General features: G+C 52.3%; 1 protein-coding gene across 1 annotated transcript; it reads left to right on the forward strand.

Moving 5' to 3' along the window:
* On the forward strand, window positions 11,064-15,204 carry UBE2S (ubiquitin conjugating enzyme E2 S). The gene is made up of 4 exons (XM_018063069.1): window positions 11,064-11,589; window positions 12,187-12,334; window positions 13,720-13,910; window positions 14,738-15,204. Exons 1-4 carry the CDS (start codon window positions 11,587-11,589, stop codon window positions 15,065-15,067), a joined length of 672 nt encoding a protein of 223 aa, XP_017918558.1. The 5' UTR covers window positions 11,064-11,586; the 3' UTR covers window positions 15,068-15,204.

The following is a 19,891-nucleotide window of genomic DNA, read 5'->3' on the forward strand; positions in this document are numbered from 1 at the left end:
CCTCTGTACGCCCGACTCCTTGGCAAAATGTCCCGTTTCATAAGGACACCAGTCATGACAGATCAGGGCTCACCCCAGTGATTTTCCCTGCAAAGACCCTATTTCCAAACAAAGCCATATTCACAGGTCCTGGAGGTTAGGACTAAAACACTTTTTTTTTTTTGGTGGGAGGAGAGGACAAAATTCAAGCCATAACAAGATGTGTGACAGAATACAGTCTAAGTGTCAGTTTTTGTGATAACCAGGAAGCATTTTCCACACCTCTCTCTTCCCGCCCAGTGTATTAACATATATGCATAGTGAAGACAGAACTGTCCCCTCCCTCTGTCTCAGGAGGTGCCCCAAAGGCAGGGTTTTATGAACTTTAGGCCAGCCTACCCCAGGAGCATCTAAATGCTTGTTTACCAACTGCCAGCTCTCATTACATCAAAAGCATGAGTTTGCTGGTCTCTCTGAGTCGTGTGTGCAGGGCATTCCAGTATCAGTTTTATCACTAAGAAAACCCCTTCCCCTCTAGTGCATTTAAGTGTTTGCATCTCAAATATTAGATTTTATTCTGTATCAGTCAGGGTACTCCAGAGAAACAGAACCTCTGTGTGTGTGTGTGTGTGTGTGTGTGTGTGTGTGTGTGTGTCTGTGTGTGTGTGTGTCTATTTCTGTCAAGGAACTGGCCTGTGAGAGTGTGCCTGCTCAGTCGCTTTAGCAGTGTTCAGCTCTTTGTGACCCCAAGGACTATAGCCCATCAGGCTCCTCTGTCCATGGGATTCTCCAGGCAAGAGTACTGGAGTGAGTTGCCATGCCCTCTCCACGGGATCTTCCTGACCCAGGGGTCGACACTGTGTGTCCTGCATCTCCTGCGGGGGCTGGAAAATTCAGTCTGCAAGGCACTTCAGAAACTCAGGCAGGTTTTCTAGGCTGCAGTCTTGAGGCAGGATTCATTCTTTTCCCGGAAACCTCCGTTTTTTGCTCTAAGGCTTTCGACTGATTGCATGCGGCCCACCGTATGATCTAGGATAACTCCATTACTCAAAGTTAGCTGACTGTAGGTGTCTACAGAATACCTTCACAGCAACGGCAGGGCTGTGTCTGAACCAACAACCAGGCACTGTCACCTGGCCAAGCTGACACATGAAACCTAACCATCCTTGCAGGGAAGCGCCAGCTGGGAGACAGAGTGTGATGTGCAGTTGAGAAAGACTCCTCCCCTTCCGTGACATGTTCACCACCGGCTAGATTTCACCTGCTTGGGTCCATTTGTTTGACTCTAAATTAATGGGAGGGGAAGGGAGTAATGCCTTCAAACACTGATGTCGGGTCACTGGTAAAATGCCCCCATCTGGTCCATGTAAGGGTTGTTCGTCCATCTATTCTTTGTGTTGGAGGCTTTGTCTACAGGTAATTGGAGGGTGGGGCGGAAGGAGAGGCAGGGTGGTGATGCACTGCATCTAAGTATGGGATCACTGAGCACTCAGAGGGTCTCCTCCTGGGCACAGACTAGGAAAGTACTTTCCTGCCTCCCAGACGTTATTAGACATGCCAGATAAACAAACCCTGTTGCTTTAGCACCTGGGGCTGCTGTTACTGTGGGACACTGCAGCCTATTCTGCTGATGCACCTTGCCTGTGGAGAAGGGGACTGGATGGCTGGGGGCTATTTGCTGTACTCTCTTGCATTTGTATCTTACCTGCCTCCTGAGAAATCTGTATGCAGGTCAAGAAGCAACAGTTAGAACTTGACATGGAACAACTGACTGGTTCCAAATTGGGAAAGGAGTATGTCAAGGTTGTATATTGTCACCCTGCTTATTTAACTTATATGCAGAGAGCATCATGCGAAATGCCAGGCTGGATGAAGCACAAGCCAGAATCAAGGTTGTCAGGAGAAACATCAATATCCTCAGAAACACAGATGACACCACCCTTATGGCTGAAAGTGAAGAGGAACTGAAGAGCCTCTTGATGAAAGCAAAAGAGAAGAGTGAAAAAGCTGGCTTAAAACTCAACATTCAGAAAATTAAGATCATGGCATCCGGTCCCATCACTTCACCGCAAATAGATGGGGAAACAATGGAAACAGTGACAGATTTTCTTTTCTTGGGCTCCAAAATCACTGCAGATGGTGACTGCAGCCATGAAATTAAAAGATGCTTGCTCCTTGGAAGAAAAGCTATGACCAACCTAGACAGCATTTACTTTGCCAACAAAGGTCCGTCTAGTCAAGGCTATGGTTTTTCCAGTAGTCATGTATGGATGTGAGAGTTGGACTGTGAAGAAAGCTGAGCACTGAAGAATTGATGCTTTTGAACTGTGGTGTTGGAGAAGACTCTTGAGTGTCCTTTGGACTGCAAGGAGATCCAACCAGTCCATTCTAAAGGAGATCAGTCCTGGGTATTCATTGGAAGGACTGACGCTGAGCTGAAACTCCAATACTTTGGCCACCTGATATGAAGAACTGACCCACTGGAAAAGACCCTGATGCTCGGAAAGATTGAAGGCAAGAGGAGAAGGAGGTGGAAGAGGATGAGATGGTTGGATGGCATCACTGACTCCACGGACATGAGTTTGAGCAAGCTCCGGGAGTTGGTGATGGACAGGGAGTCCTGGCGTGCTGTAGTCCATGGGGTTCCAAAGAGTCAGACACGACTGAGCAACTGAACTGACTGACTGACTTGCACTTGTGACTCTTTTGTATTTGTTTAACCTAACTTTGGGCTTTCCTGGTGGCTCAGATGGTAAAGAATCCACCTGCAATGCAGGAGACCAGGGTTCAATCCTTGGGTTGGGAAGATCCCCTGGAGAAGGAAGGGAATTCTACCCATTCCAGTATTCTTGCCTGGAGAATATCATAGACAGAGGAGCCTGGCGGGCTACAGTCCACGGGGTCGCAAAGAGTTGCTCACAACTGAGCAACTAACACTTTTTTACTTTTTTTAACCTAGTTTTTAAAAATAAAGTTTAAATTCATTTTTTAAATTATTTTTTTTTATATTTTCAAATTAAAAAAAAGTTTAAATCTGAATGTCAACAGTGCCAACTTCGGCTGCCATTGCCCTCACTAAGTAGATAGATGCCCAGGAGTGAGGGTGATATGGGAGACAGGAGTCTCATTCCCTTCCCATGCAGTTGTAATGCCAGGGCTTAAATGTTACCTATTTTTCATTCAACATACCCTCTATGTGCCTGTCAACTATTTCATTTCTGCTCAAACAAGAAAGTAATCTGATCCACATGTCCCGTGCTTTGGTTGGGCAAGTCAAGGACAAGATCTGGCACAAGAGTTTTGCCTTTGTAACCTAACACTTGCTCAATTTGCAACTTCACTGTGTTGATTAAAAAAAGTTCAGCCTCTGAGCAGGTATTCTTAACCTGCATTTGCCAGGGTAGGCTTGTGAACTTCTGATATCTGTACCAGATGCTGTATGCTGCTGCTGCTAAGTCACTTCAGTCGTGTCCGACTGTGTGCAACCCCATAGACGGCAGCCCACCGGGCTCCCCCATCCCTGGGATTCTCCAGGCAAGAACACTGGAGTGGGTTGCCATTTCCTTCTCTAATGCGTGAAAGTGAAGTTGCTCAGTCGTATCCAACTCTCAGCGACCCCATGGACTGCAGCCTACCAGGCTCCTCCATCCATGGGATTTTCCAGGCAAGAGTACTGGAGTGGGGTGTCATTGCCTTCTCCTGCACGTGCCTTTTTTTCTTTTCGTGTCTTTTTCACTTTATAAAGTTTCAAATGTACAAGAATTACAAGTATAAGCCCAAGAACTCCTGCACAGCTTTTGTCAACTCACCAACTGTTAGCAATTCATTACACTGCTTTCCAGTTTTATTCCCACATAAATATTTTTTTAAGACAGTTGAGAGTGAGCAGCCCCTAAGGAACATTTCTGGAAAACACAGACATTCTCTTACACAGTTACAGTACAGTTATCAAAAATCAAGGACTTAACACTGATGAAGCCCACGTTGAAGTTTCACCAACTGTCCCAATATTGTCCTTTGGAGCGATTCTCTTTTCAGCCCCTGCTACTCTGGGATTAGGTGTTGTGAGTAGTTACTGTGTCTCTCGAGACTTGAACAGCTCCTCAGTATCTTTCATGAGTTTTGGAGTCCAAGGAGCAGCATAATTTTTATTTCAGTCCCTACCGGTAGACATCTGGGGTTTTCCCATTTTCCACTATGATAAACAATACTGTAAGGAATATGTTTTTGCACACCACATGGAGCATTTACGTAGTTTTCCCTGGGATGAGCTCCTAGGAGGGTGAACTTCTGGGTTGGAGGGAGGTGTGTTTTTAAGACTTGCTACATGAGGCCAAGATGCAGTTCTTAGAGCCTTGCCAAGTCCATGTATGTGAGAATGCTCATTTGCTCCCACAGTTGCCAGCATCAGGCATTGTTCTAGTTAATCTTGCAGCGCATCAGAGAAGTCAGTTTTACAGCCATTTAAGGAATCCTCTGGCAGCTAAAGTCGGTTTTTATCCAAGGCAAAGTCAGCCCTGCAGTCTGGGGTTTTGGAGCAAGTTGAGAGCCAGGCAGTGCAGTTCACTGTTACTGTCACTAGAGGGAGCACCTGATCCACTGCAGGCACTGTTGTCCCATCGCTAAGTAGGGTCTGACTCTTTGGGGCTCCATGGTCTGCAGCACTCCAGGCTTCCCTGTCCTTCACTATCTCCCTGAGTTTGCTCAGACTCATTTCCACTGAGTTGGTGATGCCATCCAACCATCTCATCCTCTGTCATCACCCCCTTCTCCTGCCTAGCATCAGGGTCTTTTCCAATGGTCAGCTCTTCACATCCGGCGGCCAAAGGAATTAGAGCTTCAGCTTCAGCAGCAGTCTTTCCAATGACTATTCAGGGTTGATTTCCTTTAGGATTGACTGGTTTGATCTCTTTGCTGTCCAAAAGACTTTCAAGAATCTTCTCCAGCAACACAATTCCAAAGCAGCAGTTATGTGGCACTCAGCCTGGAGAATCCCAGGAACGGGGGAGCCTGGTAGGCTGCCATCTATGGGGTCGCACAGAGTCAGACACGACTGAAGTGACTTAGCAGCAGCAGCAGCCTTCTTTATGGTCCAACTCTCACATATATACATGACTACTGGAAAAACCATAGCTTTGAGTACAGGGACCTTTAACAGCAAAGTGATGTCTCTGCTTTTTAATATACTAAGTTCATCATAGCTTTTCTTCCAAGGAGCAAGCGTCTTTTAATTTCATGGCTGCAACCACCATTCTGTGATTTTGGAGCCCACGAAGATAAAAGTCTGTCACTGTTTCCACTGTTTCCCAACCTATTTGCCATGAAGTGATGGGACCAGATGCCATGATCTTAGTTTTTTAAATGTTGAGTTTTTTAAGCCAGCTTTTTCACTCTCCTCTTTCAACCTCATCAAGAGGCTCTTTAGTTCCTCTTTGCTTTCTGCCATTAGAGTGTTATCATCTGTATCTCTGAGGTTGTTGATACTTCTCCAGGCTGATGCTTGTGATTCCTCCAGTCTGGCATTTCACATGATGTACTCTATATATAAGTTCAGTAAGCAAGGTGACAATATACAGCCTTGATGTACTCTTTTCCCAATGTTTTCCCAATTTTGAACCAGTCCGTTGTTCTGTGTTCAGTTCTAATTGTTGCTTCTTGACCTGCATACAGGTTTCTCAGGAGACAGGTAAGGTGGTCTGATATTCCCATCTCTAAGAATTTATATTTACCAATTAACTAGCTCTGACCACTGAAGAGAGTTCTAAGTTCTGCTCAGGGACACAGAAGAAAGTGGTTCTTGTTAATCACCTACCACAGCCCCTACAGATGACATGTTTTAAAATATTATGGCCACGAAGGGGCAAAGAACTTGTCAGCAACCACAGACCATGGACTCAGTAATAAATATGGAGGCATTTACCCACGAAAAGATGCTCAGCCTCACTGAGAAGAAAGGGAACACAGGAGAAAGACAAGGCACTTCTGTCTTTCCATGACTGACACATGTTTCAGAGACTGCTGATGCTTGGTCTCATTTCTGCATCAGGACATTGACATCGGCAGCCTCCTCTGCCTGGAACAGTCTTTCTCTTCTGGATATTCACAAAACTTGCTCCCTCACTTCCTTTAAATGTTTATGGAAATGTTTCCTTCTCAATAAAGGTCTACCCTGACTCCTCTAATCTAAAAATTCTCCCCCTCCCCCTTCCTCTCTGCCTAGTGTTACTGAACCATCTTGCCTTAGCTGCTCTAATTTTTATAGTAATTATCTTTTTGTACTACCAACTTTTCTTACCAACTAGCCTGGGACTTTCCCTGTGTCAGCACTAAAGTTCGGCATTGTGGGCAACCTGGACAGTTGGCCACCCTGAATTTAGTGCTTACTGTTTATCATCTGTCTCCCCACAGAATGGATGCCCCAGGAAGGTGGTTCCTTGCTTCCTGTCTTGGTCACTGATGTATCCCAAGCACACAGAACAGAGCCTGGCAGACAGCTGGCTATAAATAAATACTTGAATGAAGGGACCAGATCCTAGTGGTGGGGATCCAAATAAGGAGAGCCCTGCCAAGGGCTACTTGGCAGAACTTCAGACACTTGTGCTGTTTGAGCCTGCAATTCCACTTCTAGGAACTTCCCCTTCAGGAAAGCTCACAGCTTTGCCCAAGGATGCTCACTGCAGCTCCTAACCACACACTAGACCAGCGTAAACACCCATTAGCTGGAGAATGCTAGAAACTCCTAGGTTCTTATGGAGGATCACAGTGCACGCTGCTGAGGAAGGATGTGTGGGAATGTAAATGTGCCAGTAGTGTGGGGAGGAAGACACCAGATATTCACGGCAGCTACGTGAGGGGTGGTGAATGGAAACGTGAGAGGGGAAGGAGGACTAGAGCTGTGCTTCCTCCTTTCACTGCAATCACTGTGAATTTCCCTCCAAATATGTATTTCTTTCATGACTTAATACATATGAACAGAAGAAATGAAGGTTCATTTCTAAAGCTAGAAATCTGGGTTTCACTGAGCAAAAGTTAAGTTTCTGGGCCTCCAGCACTTAGCAAAGGAAGAACACCCCTCTCCCAGCCCATCTCCTGCCCATCCATCTCCCAAACTAACTCAAAAGGCCCCATCACTAGGCCACCTCCCGACTCCTTCTCACATCTGCCCACTTTTCTCCCACCATGGCTATGGCCACCATCCCAGCCCAAGCCACAACCAACTTCCTGTTGAAGTTTTGCTTCCACTCTGGGCCCTCCAGTCAAGTCTCTAACCAGCAGCCTTGAGCTAGAATCACAACAAATCCATTCACGTCTCCGGGTCAGAATTCCTCATTGGCTCCCTAGGGCCCTACCGACCACGCCCACCTCTCCCAGCCCAGAACATTCCCCTGTCAGACCTTTCTTTCCCCACTCCTCTGCCCTTCTCTCAGTTCCTCCCATCTGAGGGTTTTCAAAAAATTCTTTTAAGAAACAACAGCTTTTTGAGATATAACTCACACACCATACACAAAACTCACCAATTTAAAGTGTTTTGGTATACTCAACAGAGTCACACATCTATGCCATCACCACAGTCAAGTTTAGAGTATTTTCATTGCCCCCAAATCTACCCATTAGACAGCAATTTCCCATCCCTCAGCCCTAGACAATCACTCATCTACTTTCTGTTTGCATGGATTCAACTGTTCTAGGCATTACACACAAATGGAACCATACAAATGCAGTCCTGTGTAACCGGCTTCTTTCCCTTAGCACAGTGTTTTGGAGGTTTGTCCATTCTGTAGTAGGTGACAGTACTTCATTCCCTTCTATGTGTATTGATCTGACATTGTAAGTATACACCACATTTAGTTTACCCATTCCCCAGGTATCGAATATGTTGGTTATTTCCATCTTTGGGGTATTACAAACAACATGATATGCATATCTGCACAGCTATGAATATCTGTGTATGACTTTCTGTGTAGACATGTTTCTATTTCTCTGGGGTATGTACCTAGCTGTGGAATTGCTGGGTCATATGGTAACTCTAGGTTTAACCCTTTGATGAACTGCCATACGGTTTGCCAAAGCAGCTACACCATTTTTCATTCCCACCAGCTGTGTGAGGGTTCCAATTTTTCCACATCTTTCCCAACACCTATTATCTCCCTTTTTGATTACAGCCACCCTGGTGGTGTGAGATGATATCTCATTGCGGTTTTGATTCTCCTTTCCCTGATAGCTGATGACACTGAGCATCTTATCATGTGCTTACTGGCCATTTATATATCTTTGACCAGCAGCACCATGTCTTCTCAGGGTTATTCCAACAGCCTCTTCTCTGGCCTCCCTGGCTCTGCCCACATCCCCATGAGCATCCTCCTTCATCCTCTTCTCCATCCAGCAGTAATAGTGAGACCACAGCAGTCCTCTGCTCAAAATCTGACAGTGGCTCCCTATTCCCTCAGAGACAAGACCACAGTCCTAATCACGGCCTTCAAGGTCCTGCATGATATTCCCCTCCCCAACTCCATCCACACAGACATTTCTCTGACCTCATCTCCCCATACTCTCCCCTTGCCCACTCTGTTCCAACCACACTGGCCTCCTTTGCAGTTCCTCAAATGTGCTAGACCTCTGCTCCAGCTGTTTCAACTGCCCAAATACAGCTTCCTGATAAGCACATAGCTCATTTCCTCTCTTCCTTCAAACTTGTGTTCACATGACACCTGAGTGGTGAGGTTTCCCTGGCCACCTGGCTTAAAATTCATTCCAGCTGGCATCCCACAATCTGGCACCCCCACCCGAACCCCTCCTCCCTTGCTCTACTTTTCTCTTTTTCCATGGCACTCGCTCCCTTCTAACCTACCATATATTTTATTTATTACCTTTTGCTTCTGTGTCTATTTTCCCTTACCACTGGAAACCCCAAAAAAGGCAAAGATCATGAGAAGTTCTTAGCAGAGATGGGGCCTATTGGAATTTCAGGTGTCGGTAAAGGGCAGCCTCCCTGAGGACCGGCCCCAGCTACTACCTGTTTCTGTCAACAAAGGCTGACTGGGACACAGCAGCCCCCTTCATCTGCACATCCACTTGACTGCTCTGGCTAGGGCAGCAGAACGGAGTCGGTTGGGACAGAGATGGGTGGCCTGCAGAATCAAAAACCTTGACTGAGAAGGTTCGCTGAGCCCAGTTTTAAGGCTGCGGGAGATTCCTTCCTCCTCCCTCAGGACCTGTCCACGTCAGGGATCCCTAGCACGTCTCCCACCCGCCCTGCCATCAACATGCTCACCGGCCTGTCTGCTCCCGCCCAGGCCCCAATCAGAGCCTCCAACGGCTCTCCAGGACCTGAACGCTTCAACACACCGCCCACTCAGCCTCACCGGCTTCCCGGTGGCGCCCCAAACCAACCACGCGTGATCCCCTCGCCTCGCCTTTGTACGGGTTGTTCCTTTTTCTGAAGAGCTTTTGCCATATGGAGCCCAGGCAATTCTTCCTCCGACAAGTCAGTGAGAAGCCCTAGCCCTCTCTCCCTGCACCCCGGGCCCTGACTGATCCGATGTCTTTATCACTCGCCGACGTAATAGGATATACTTACTTGTTTACTGTCTGGCTTCCCCACGAGGTTGTCAGCACCCTGAGCACAGGGATTTTGTCCCTTTTACTCTCAGCTGTATCCCCAAAGCATCTTGCCTGCCACAGGGCTGTTGCTGTTTAGTCACTAAGTCTTGCCCAGCTCTCTGCAACCTCATGGACTGTAGACCGCCAGGCTGCTCTGCCCCTGGGATTCTCCAGATAAGAATACTGGAGTGAATAGCCATGTCCTTCTCCAGGTGATCTTCCTAACCCAGGAATCGAAGGGGAGTCTCTTGCATTGACAGGCAGGTTCTTTACCACTGAGTCACCAAGGAAGGTGCTCAAAAACCCAAAGCATACTGAATAACTGCCAGTGTCCAGAGAGGAACCTAATAACATCCACCTGACCGGGTTGTTTCGAGGTTTCAATGAGATCAGACATGCAAATAAATTACAACAGTGCCTTGGCCAGCAAGCATGAATCAGTAACCATCACTCTCATGAGCACCATCAGTCCTTCTTATCAGTCGGGTAGACTCCGGAGCTACAGATCAATCTGACCCCCAACTCAGCCTCGTCTCGAGTGGGGGCCCCTGGGCAAGTCACTAGAACCCCTCTTCCATAAGAGTCCTTGCGTGTTCACTGGGCAGGACTTAAGGTGAGGCGTGGGGGGTGCCCGAGTGCGGTCAACCCGCCACACGCTGGTTTTGGCTAGGGCGGTGGCCGTCTCTGCATGTTTCTGCCCCAGTTCTAGAAGCTAGGGTCCCACTTGGGGTCTTGTCGGGACCCTCTCTAGAGGGTCTGAGAGGCCTTGGCGGGGGCGCTGGGCCACAGAGTAGCTGTGGCGGTGGTTCAACTCCCAGGGGTCCTGCTGTAAGGGCGCCGACACGTGCCCGCCCGGGGCATGCCGGGCCGGGTCCCCAGACAGGGAAAAGGAGTCCTGACGAGGCCTGGTTGGCGGAAGAACGGGGTCAGTCACAGGTAAGGCCCGGCCCTCAGCAAGGCCTGAAGGCTCTTCCTTTATTAGACACCGTCCTCACAGGAGACTGAGGCCCGGCCGGGGCCAGAGGTCACACATTGGAGGGCAAGGCTTCTAAGCCTTCAGCGCCGGGCTGACAGAACCTCCGCTCTGCAGCACGCAGGTCACACGTCATTCCCACCACAAAATGGCGCCTCGAAGAAAAACGTACCGCGACGGCCAGCGCCCACCCCCACGACGGGCTGAGGAAGGGGCGCGAATGTCCGCGAACTTATTTGCATACACAAAAGCAACGAACTTCATTGGCTGTGAGAGTCTGGGTCCGCGCTAGGCAGAGCCCCCATTGGTCATTCTCCTGTTCTCTGCCCCTGTGGTACCGCCTTCTACGTCAAGGATTGGCCCGCTCGTGTCTCGTGACGCCACTCCACGACTGCGCGTCCCTATTGGTCGGAATGCCTTCTATCATCCTTTTAAACCCCGCGAGTCCCACCTCCTTTCGCCCCGCCCAGGCTCCACGGCCGACCGTTAGTCGCGTGCGCGATTTCTGGGCGTCAGGGCGCGCGCGTACGCAGGCGTCTCATTCAAACGGCCCAATCAGCGTTCGCGTCGCCCTTTACGTCCTCTTCCTTTCTGCTTCCCCCTTGTCCACCTCTCCATTCTCCCGGATCCCCTCCCGGACCCATACGCGCCCCGAGCGGCCAGCCGGCCGCGCGCCCCCTCTCCAACTTCTGCCCGCAGTTTGCAGGAAGGGAGCGAGCCCGTCGAACGCCGAAGACCGTGCGCGCTGACGTCACGGGTCGAGGCGCCGCGAGAGGGGCCCGTGAGGGGGCGTGGCCTGTGGGCGGATATAAAAGGGTGGCCGTGCGCGCGCGGCCGGCTTACTGCGGCCGGTCACTCGGGCGGGTGAAGCTGCTTTGTGGTTCGCGGCGGACGTCGGAGGCTGAGAGGAGCAGAGCGGGGCCGCTGGGGCCTCGTTAGGGCCGCAGCGACAGCAGTTGGGCCCCCCGCCCCGGCAGGCGGCCGGAGAGCGCGGGAAGGGGGCCGGGGGGACCCGCCCCCGGCCGGCTGCAGTCATGGTGAGTGCGGCGCCCAGGCCCGGGAAGGGTAGGCGGGTACCCCCCCGTAGAGGAAGAGGCGTGGTCTCAGGACCCTCTCGCGGGCGGTTTGAGGGGTTGGAGAGCCCACCTGGAGGTCCGAGGCCTGAGTTGGGCCCAGGGGCCTTCATGTAGGCGGGGCGGAGGGGAAGGCCCGGCCGAGTCCCGGGGAGGGCTCCGGCCTTTTGGGCAGGCCTGTGGGTGTTCCGGGAACAACAACACTCTGCGGCCGTCTCCAGGACCGATCTGGGGTTTCCAGGGTGGTCTTAACAAGATTAGATGGGGGAAAGGGACCCAGGTAGGCATCGGGCTTACCCAGAATCATTGGGGAGCCTGTGCGGAGCTACGAACGGGCTTCGGGGGCTTCTGGGGAAGGTGGAGTCGCCCGCAGGAGCTCGGAGATGCTTCCCATTTCTAGTGGATTAGCCTGGGGCTGTCGCCTGAGTCTTCCTGGGTTGGGAGTTTCGGGAGCTCGGGGTGATTGATTGACCAGCCCGGGACTCCACCGACTCCTAGATCCTGCAAGAGGCTCCAGGCCCTGGCTCTGCCCGTGGCTCACCCGCTTGTCTCCATACCTAGAACTCCAACGTGGAGAACCTGCCCCCCCACATCATCCGCCTGGTGTACAAGGAGGTGACGACGCTGACCGCTGACCCACCTGACGGCATCAAGGTCTTTCCCAACGAGGAGGACCTTACCGACCTGCAGGTCACCATTGAGGGCCCTGGTGAGTGTCGGATTGACAGGGAGGAGTGCGCTTCCTAGATCCTAGTCACCCTGGAGCCAGGATAGGAGGCTCCCACTCTTAAGTGGATTGCCAGACCCTGGGGACGCAAGGGTGGGCAGGACAAGCACACACATCTGTTACGTGTGTTCCTGGTGTGCAGGGCTGGACACTAGGAGTGAAATAATTGTGTACTCTCTCTCCATTAAATGTTGGTGAGAAAAAACTGGGGGCAAAGAGAGCATGTAATGGGTCCTTAGCTTGGCTCTGCATGTTTCCTCCATCCTGAAGTTGGGTAGGAGTTCCGTGGGGTTGGGAGAAGGATGCCAGGTGGGGAGAAGTGTCAGCAAAGGCCCGGAGGGCGGGGTGGACCATCTCAGATTCCTTCCTGTCGGCAGTGTCGGGCTCTGGGGACCAACCAGAGAGTAAGCCAGATGCAGGCTTGGGGGAGGTAATAACCAAGCCACTACAGGTGTTTGATCTTGTAGGTTGGTGTAACATGTCACTTCACGTGCACTACGTTTAGATTATTGAATTTTTACGATTTAAATGAAGAGCATGTAACGAAAAGACCTAGTTTGGAATCGGGTTTGTGGGCAGTGGGTCAGGGAAGGCTTTCTGAGATGGTGAGAAGGTGATTCACCCCCATGCTGATGTGGGCTCAGTGGGAGGTGAGGATCCCAAAAAGCTTTTGGCAGTCTTGGGGTGTATTAGATATTTTATAAGAACAGAAGAAAAACGATTGGTGAAGCTTACAGGAAGCAGATCTTTTAGGGTCTGTAGGTCTCTTCAGGAGTTTAGAAAGGAAGCCCGTGGTGGGTTTAAAGCAGGACTTCACCGTGACTTCGGTGGGGTTGCAGGCTGGAGGCTGGCATCCATCAGGTGAGCGAGGTGGTTCTGCTGGACTTGGAGGGGGCCTCACATTTATGGGGGGAACTGGATGGGTTGGACATGGGGGCTGGAGCACCAAGAACAGCCCTGGAAACGGCTCCCACGGGTTTTTGACCTGATCAGGAGAGTGAACGAGAGGGCTGTGGCTGCAGCAGGGAGACCTTGGAGTGGACAGAACTGTCCTGAGTCTTGCCTGAGAGACTTCCAAACAGATGTTTTTCCGGGGGACAGAGGGGCCATATATGTCTGTGCCACTTGGGAATGGTGTGCTGTGGCTTCAGCAGGGACTGAGGAGCCTCCGTGGGGGGGACCACCAGTCTGGTTAGCTCTGAGCTGGGGTTGGGGGGGAGTGCCTGCAGGCCCCTGGGAACCTAGTCCTCTCCAGTCTGGGGAAGTAAACGAGGGGGCATTTGCCTCACCGACAGACCGGGGAGGCTGGGTGTTGGGGGTGCCTGGAAGACCTGAGCCTCCTGATGCATCCCCTCCTTGCATTCCAGAGGGGACCCCTTACGCCGGAGGCCTCTTCCGCATGAAACTCCTGCTGGGGAAGGACTTCCCAGCCTCCCCGCCCAAGGGCTACTTCCTGACGAAGATCTTCCACCCGAATGTGGGCGCCAATGGCGAGATATGTGTCAACGTACTCAAGAGGGACTGGACCGCTGAGCTGGGCATCCGGCACGTGCTTCTGGTGAGTTCTGCTGCACCCGGCCTGCCTCCTGGCCGGCCCAGTCACGTCCAAGCCACAGAGCCTTGTTCCTCTTTAAAACAATCAATGCTGAAGTGGTGGGGGCCTCCACATGAGAGTCCAGGTTTCCAGCTTTTCTAGAAGGGTAGGCAGCGCCCAGGGAACTCTGCCACGGGGCGGGTGAGGGGCTTGTGTGGGGATAGTTTTCTGCAGGCGCAGGCCGAGTGTCTGGTTGGAGAGCCTTTCTGACACCGAACGGCGAGTGGCAGCCGTCAGCGCTGTGATTCCGCTGTTTCTCACCCAGGGGTGGCTCTGTGCCCCCGGGACGTCTTTAATTGTCCCTGCTGGGGTGCTCCACCCTCAGTGGGAGGACGCTAAGGAGCTGCTACCCCTTGGAGAGCCATGCCCGCCTGCCCCCCAGGTGGGGACCCAGGGTCCCTGTGGGCCCCTTAGAGCATGGAGGTCACCTGGTGCCTCTCCCTACCTGCCTCACAAGGTAAAAGTTTTTTAAAAATCTGACTTTCTAATGAGCCCCTAGGGCAAACAGTAGGGAGGACGGGGAGTTGGGGTTTCCAGCAGGGCATGGGGAGGGTCGAGCACCAGAGTAAACTGACCCCCAGACCCGTTCCTCCTCTCCCTGGAGCCTTGGTAGCGGCTGCCAGAGAGATTGCGGGTGAGCTCACCGAGCACCCGTGTGCCCACCGGGTGGTGAGTGTGGCCTGCCGGGCCGGTACCTGGGCTCCCCTGTCCCGCCGGAGCACTGATGGCAGGGCAGTGTGGGGTTTGAGAGGTTTGGGGGCGGGCCCCTGACCCTGGCCCTCTCCCCACAGACCATCAAGTGCCTGCTGATCCACCCCAACCCCGAGTCGGCCCTCAATGAGGAGGCGGGCCGCCTGCTGCTGGAAAACTACGAGGAGTATGCAGCCCGCGCGCGCCTGCTCACCGAGATCCACGGCGGCGCCGGCGGGCCCAGCGGCGGGAGGCCCGAGCCCGGCCGGGCAACGGCCAGTGGGGCAGCGGCCTCCGCTGCTGACCCCACAACTCCAGGGGGCCCAGGAGGGGCTGAGGGGCCCATGGCCAAGAAGCACGCAGGCGAGCGCGACAAGAAGCTGGCAGCCAAGAAAAAGACGGACAAGAAGCGGGCACTGCGGCGCCTGTAGTGGGCTCTCTCCCCTCCCTTCCCACCTGACCCGACTCTGTCTCTAAGTTATTTAAATTATGGCTGGGGTGGGGGAGGGCACGAGGGCACTGGGACCTGGATTTGTTTTTCTAAATAAAGTTGGAAAAGCAGCTCTGCGCCTCCACCGCCTGGGCTGTGAGCAGCAAGCACCCTGGTCCGTCTGGGGTGCAGTGGTTGGTGGGGCCTGGTCCCGATCGCTCCTGACCTTGTCCTGAAACAGGCACAGTGGACTGGTGGGGTCTGGCCAGGCGGCAGGTGCGGGCCCCATGTGTCTGCCCTGCTCCGGGTTCTTGGTCCAGCTCTGGCTGCAGAGCATGCTCTCGGGGGCCTCTGACTCTCCTGCCAGGCCTCATGACACCGGTTTCGTGGTGGGCAGGTTGCTGCTCAGGTCTCAGGTGAAGCTGACCAGGCCCCGCTCCTTTCTCGGGTTCTCTGCAGGCTTCTATTCCTGGGTTGTGGGCCTGGGGCTGTCCTCAGCTGGAAGCTGCTAGGGTCCTCACCCCATGCCCCCCCATTTGTGGCTGACCTGGCCCTTTGGCAGGGCCTAGTTGATTAGATGGAGCTGTTTGATGAACCCTTGGGGAAAACTTGTCTGCAGGAGCTTGTCCCAGTTGGAAGAGGGGTGGGTCTGGGTCATGGCCCTCCTCCCTGCCCAGTTTACTCATCTGCAGGAGTGCAGAGTGGCAGTCACTGCACCTGTGGGTGGCTGTGGAGGGCCAGGGTGAGGCTGCAAAGCCTGGAGAATCATGAAGGGACAACAGGGAGCTGCTGGTTTAGCAGCCTGAAGGCAGAGGGGGACGCCATCAGGTTCTGCAGGGCCTTAGGACGTCAGAAGTGATCAAAAAGCACAAAGAGAAATGAAGGCCCGTCAGACTGGTATGCCAACTTCCACAGTTGCTGCTTTTGTAATCAGGCTGGAAGCAGCGGACGCGTTCATCAACACGAGTGAAGGAACTGTGCAGTCACTCGGCAGAATACAACTTAAGTACACAAAACGCTGAGTGAAGCCGTGTACAAGTACAAAATATTCGGTTCCACTTCCGTGAAATTCTAGAAGGCAGCCAAAAGCAGACCCTTGGCTGGCTGGTATCAGGGAGGATCAAGGACACAGCCTTGGTGATGAGCACATTCCAGACATCGGTTACTGTGGGGCTCACCTGGCTGCATAATTATGTGAACGTGTATATTTAAAATCGGTGTATTGCACTCTGTAAAGTACATCCCAGAATTTGATGTAATTTAAATCAAGGCATTCTGTTCAGTGGGAAAGATGACCGTTAACAAGACACAAGGGAAAAGACAAATCGAAATGTGTGAAGAGCGCCTACAGGTCAGTAGAAATGTGAAAGCAAAGGCTCTTGCACAAACACCGTCACAAAAGGGGGAATCCCAGCGACCACCAGGCAAACAGACAAGATTCCCACCATCACAAGTGGTGGGAAAGATACAGCAGAAGCCCGTGACCCCGCTAGACCTGGCAAGGCCAAGTGCAGAGCCACGGATGCTCTCCCAGTCCACGGTGCACCCTTGGCAGGAGCGGGAAATCAGTCATGTGGAGACACGCTGGAAAGGCCGGAAGCACAAGTATGTCATTACTCAGCGCTCTTGCACACACCACGAGCTGCAAAGCCACATTTGTCCCAAGTTGCAAGCAACATTAACATGCCTGTATACAGTTGAGGAGCAATACTATGCAACACCAGAGCAGTGGGCCATCACTCCCAGCAGCATAGAAAAGCTTGCCATCAGCCAAACAAGTTTCAGGAGACCCCCAGTCCGAATGCCATCGCATGCAGTTCCAGAACCATCAAAACCAAGCTCTGCTGCTAAACATACATACCTCGGTGGTCACGCTGTGTTTGAGAGCAAGATCGTTTCCCCAAGGCTCAGGACACTGGTGACCCCTAACCAGCAAGGAGCCCTGGAGCAAAGCATGAGTGTGTACTTGTGTGCTTCTCTGCGCATCTGGCTTTCAGAATTTTAAGGACATGAAGGGAGGGAGGTGGGAGGCGTGTTCTGGATGGGGAACACATGTGCGCCCATGGCTGATTCATGTCGATGTATGGCAAAAACCACTACAACACTGTAAAGTTATTAGCCTCCAATTAAAATTAATTGATTTTTAAAAAAGACAAAACACACAACACAAAAAGAACATGAAGAAGCTCATTATGAGAGATGGACCAATGTCCAAAACATATTACGCAAGAAAGAGCAACATGCCAACACTGTATAGAATGTGCTGCCATTTCTCTTTTTAAACTTAACCAGAAGGTGACATTAGCACCTGCAAGTGAAGTCGCTCAGTCGTGTCTGACTCTGTGCGACCCCATGGACGGTAACCTATCAGGCTCTGCGGTCCATGGGATTTTCCAGTCAAGAATACTGGAGGGGGCTGCCATTTCCTTCTCCAGGGGATCTTCCTGACCCAGGGATCGAAGCCGTATCTCCTGCATTGGTAGGTGGGTTCTTTACTACTGAGCCACCAAGAAAGCCCCCCAAATTTAAGCATATGTTCTTTTTATTATTTCTATTTTTAGGCCATACAACGCGGCTTGTGGGATCTCAGTTCCTCAGCCAGGGATTGAACCCGTGCCCTCGGCAGTGAAAGCGCAGAGCCCTAACCGCTGGACCAGCAGGGCAAGTCCCCTAACACCTGCGCCCTCACATCCATTGTCTCGTTTGTGTGTACCTGGCAGTGACCTGCACATGTCACACCTGGGCTTTTGGACTTGGCATGTCTGGCGGGCTGGCCTGTAGCACCCAGCCCTTCCATGCTCTCAGTCGCGCCCCAATGTATGGCAAAAAAAACACCACCACTGGAAGAAATGACCTCGGTGCGTGGAGCCCGGGACGCACCAGAAGTCTGCAGTCACCCTTTTCTGCGACATTCCTGCGCCCAAGGAATTTGTACTACGTGTGTAACTGTACGGATACTGCCAGGTCGTCCCCCGAGGGTCTGCACCGCTTGACACCACCAGCAACCTGTGTCCACCCCCACCCCACCCCTGCCCACAGCCTCAGCAGCACTGATTTTTATCCAACTTGGGTTTTTCTCAACCTGAGAGGCGAACACTTAGTCATCTTTAATAGACTTAGCAACAGTTTGGGATTTACACAGAAATTGTGAAGACAGTACGGGGTGCCTCCTGGCTGCGTCTCCTCCGTAAACGCGAAGTTGCTGAAATCACTGTGCTGGTGTGGCTGTGAGAGCCTGGCCAAGGGGCACGAGGACTTCCCTGGCTCTCCAGTGGTGAGGACCCTGTGCTTCCTCTACAGGGGGCATGGGTTCAATACCTGGTCAGGGAACTAAGATCCCACGTGCCATGTGGCATGGTTGGGTCCCCAACTGGGATCCTGGGCTCCTTGCATGTCTCCAAACCACATGCACACGTTATTTCCATAACAGAAGACTTTAAAGAGTAGGTTTTATTCCAGCAGATGACTGCAAGAGTAACAAAAGTAACATTTTAAAATTCCTGGACAGGGTAGAGACAGCCTGGAGGAAATGCAGCAGAGGGCACAGGGGTATTCACATAGCTCACATTCTCATAGCAGCAGGCATTACCGCCTGGATTTGTCCTCCGAGTGCTCAGAAAGCACCCGAGCACCGTTTTGTGTGCAAATAGCTGTAGACAAGGAAGGATATTTGTGTTCGTTCTGAGTCCATCTGCTCAAGATAAACTGCACCCATTCATACATGCAAGGGAGATCTGCGGACTTGTCCCAGCAGGCCGTTTCACAAGCGCTTTGCACATTTAACCTCAACAACCCTAGGAAGTAAGGTCTACTGAAGTAGACGTGTCATAGGCACAGAGAGGTCTGTGCACAGCCTCGGAGTGGTGGAGCCCTGAGGTAACCATGCAGACGGAAGTCCAATCAAGGCCAGCCTCTCCCTCGACAGAAGCAGGTTTCCACCGCTGAGTGACCCAGCGTGGGGCAGCTGCCAAGGGCGTGCCCTACACTCAACTCTGTAAACGTTCCTAGGTTACCACTGGACACAACACAGCACACAGAACCAAGATCTCTGCTTCTCAGAGCCCCAAGGGATCAGACAAGAAAGGAGCTCGTTTAACACGGAGGGAAGCCGAGGCCCAGAGAGACTAGTGCCACAGCACAGAACTGGCACCCGGGCAGCTTGGCCACTGGCACGGAGAGGGGTGTTGTGGGGGGGCGGGGGGCCCATCTCTGGGCACTTGTCTTCCGCTGTCCCCACCCTGGCCCCGCGGTCCCCACTGAGAAGACAGCAGTCAGTCTGGCCCTCCCTCACGAGTTGCTTTTCTCTTGCTGCTTTCCAGATTTTCCCTTTGTCACGGCGTCCAGCATTTTTGCCAGGATGTGTATCTGCCCAGCTGGACTGCATGTGTGCTGAGCGCCCACAGCAGCAGGGATCCGGGGCAGACAAGGAGACCCCTGCATCTGACCATCAGCTGCCACGCGGCACAGTGGACACCCACGGCTGCATGCCTCTGACCTGCTGGGCTAAACAGTCACTGGGGTGGGTGTGCCCAGGACCAAGGCTCAGTGTGGGCAAGCACCTCCCAAAGAACAGTGAGGCTCAGTGAGAGGCGGCCGGGTGACAGCTCGGGGGCGGGGGAGCGGGGGGATTGGCCACGGCCAGGGGCTGCCTCTCCATGGAGTGAGACAGGAACCGTGAGAGAGCTCTGAGCAAGTGTCAAGCCACTGAAGTTCCACCGGAACTACAGACTGCCCCACCAGGGTTGAGAACAGATCGTGTCCGCTGAGGAAAGATGGAGCTCCTGATCCCAGCTCAGAGCTGGGGCAGGGTCCTCAGGAAAACAGG

Source organism: Capra hircus, chromosome 18 (assembly GCF_001704415.2).
Source record: "Capra hircus breed San Clemente chromosome 18, ASM170441v1, whole genome shotgun sequence".
Lineage (NCBI taxonomy): Eukaryota > Metazoa > Chordata > Mammalia > Artiodactyla > Bovidae > Capra > Capra hircus.

Bases quoted from the DNA above. Each gene is read 5' to 3' on its own strand.
- UBE2S (XM_018063069.1), top strand. The intron at 12,335-13,719 runs GTGAGTGTCGGA...CTTGCATTCCAG, and splicing joins GGTCACCATTGAGGGCCCTG to AGGGGACCCCTTACGCCGGA. The intron at 13,911-14,737 runs GTGAGTTCTGCT...CTCTCCCCACAG, and splicing joins GCATCCGGCACGTGCTTCTG to ACCATCAAGTGCCTGCTGAT.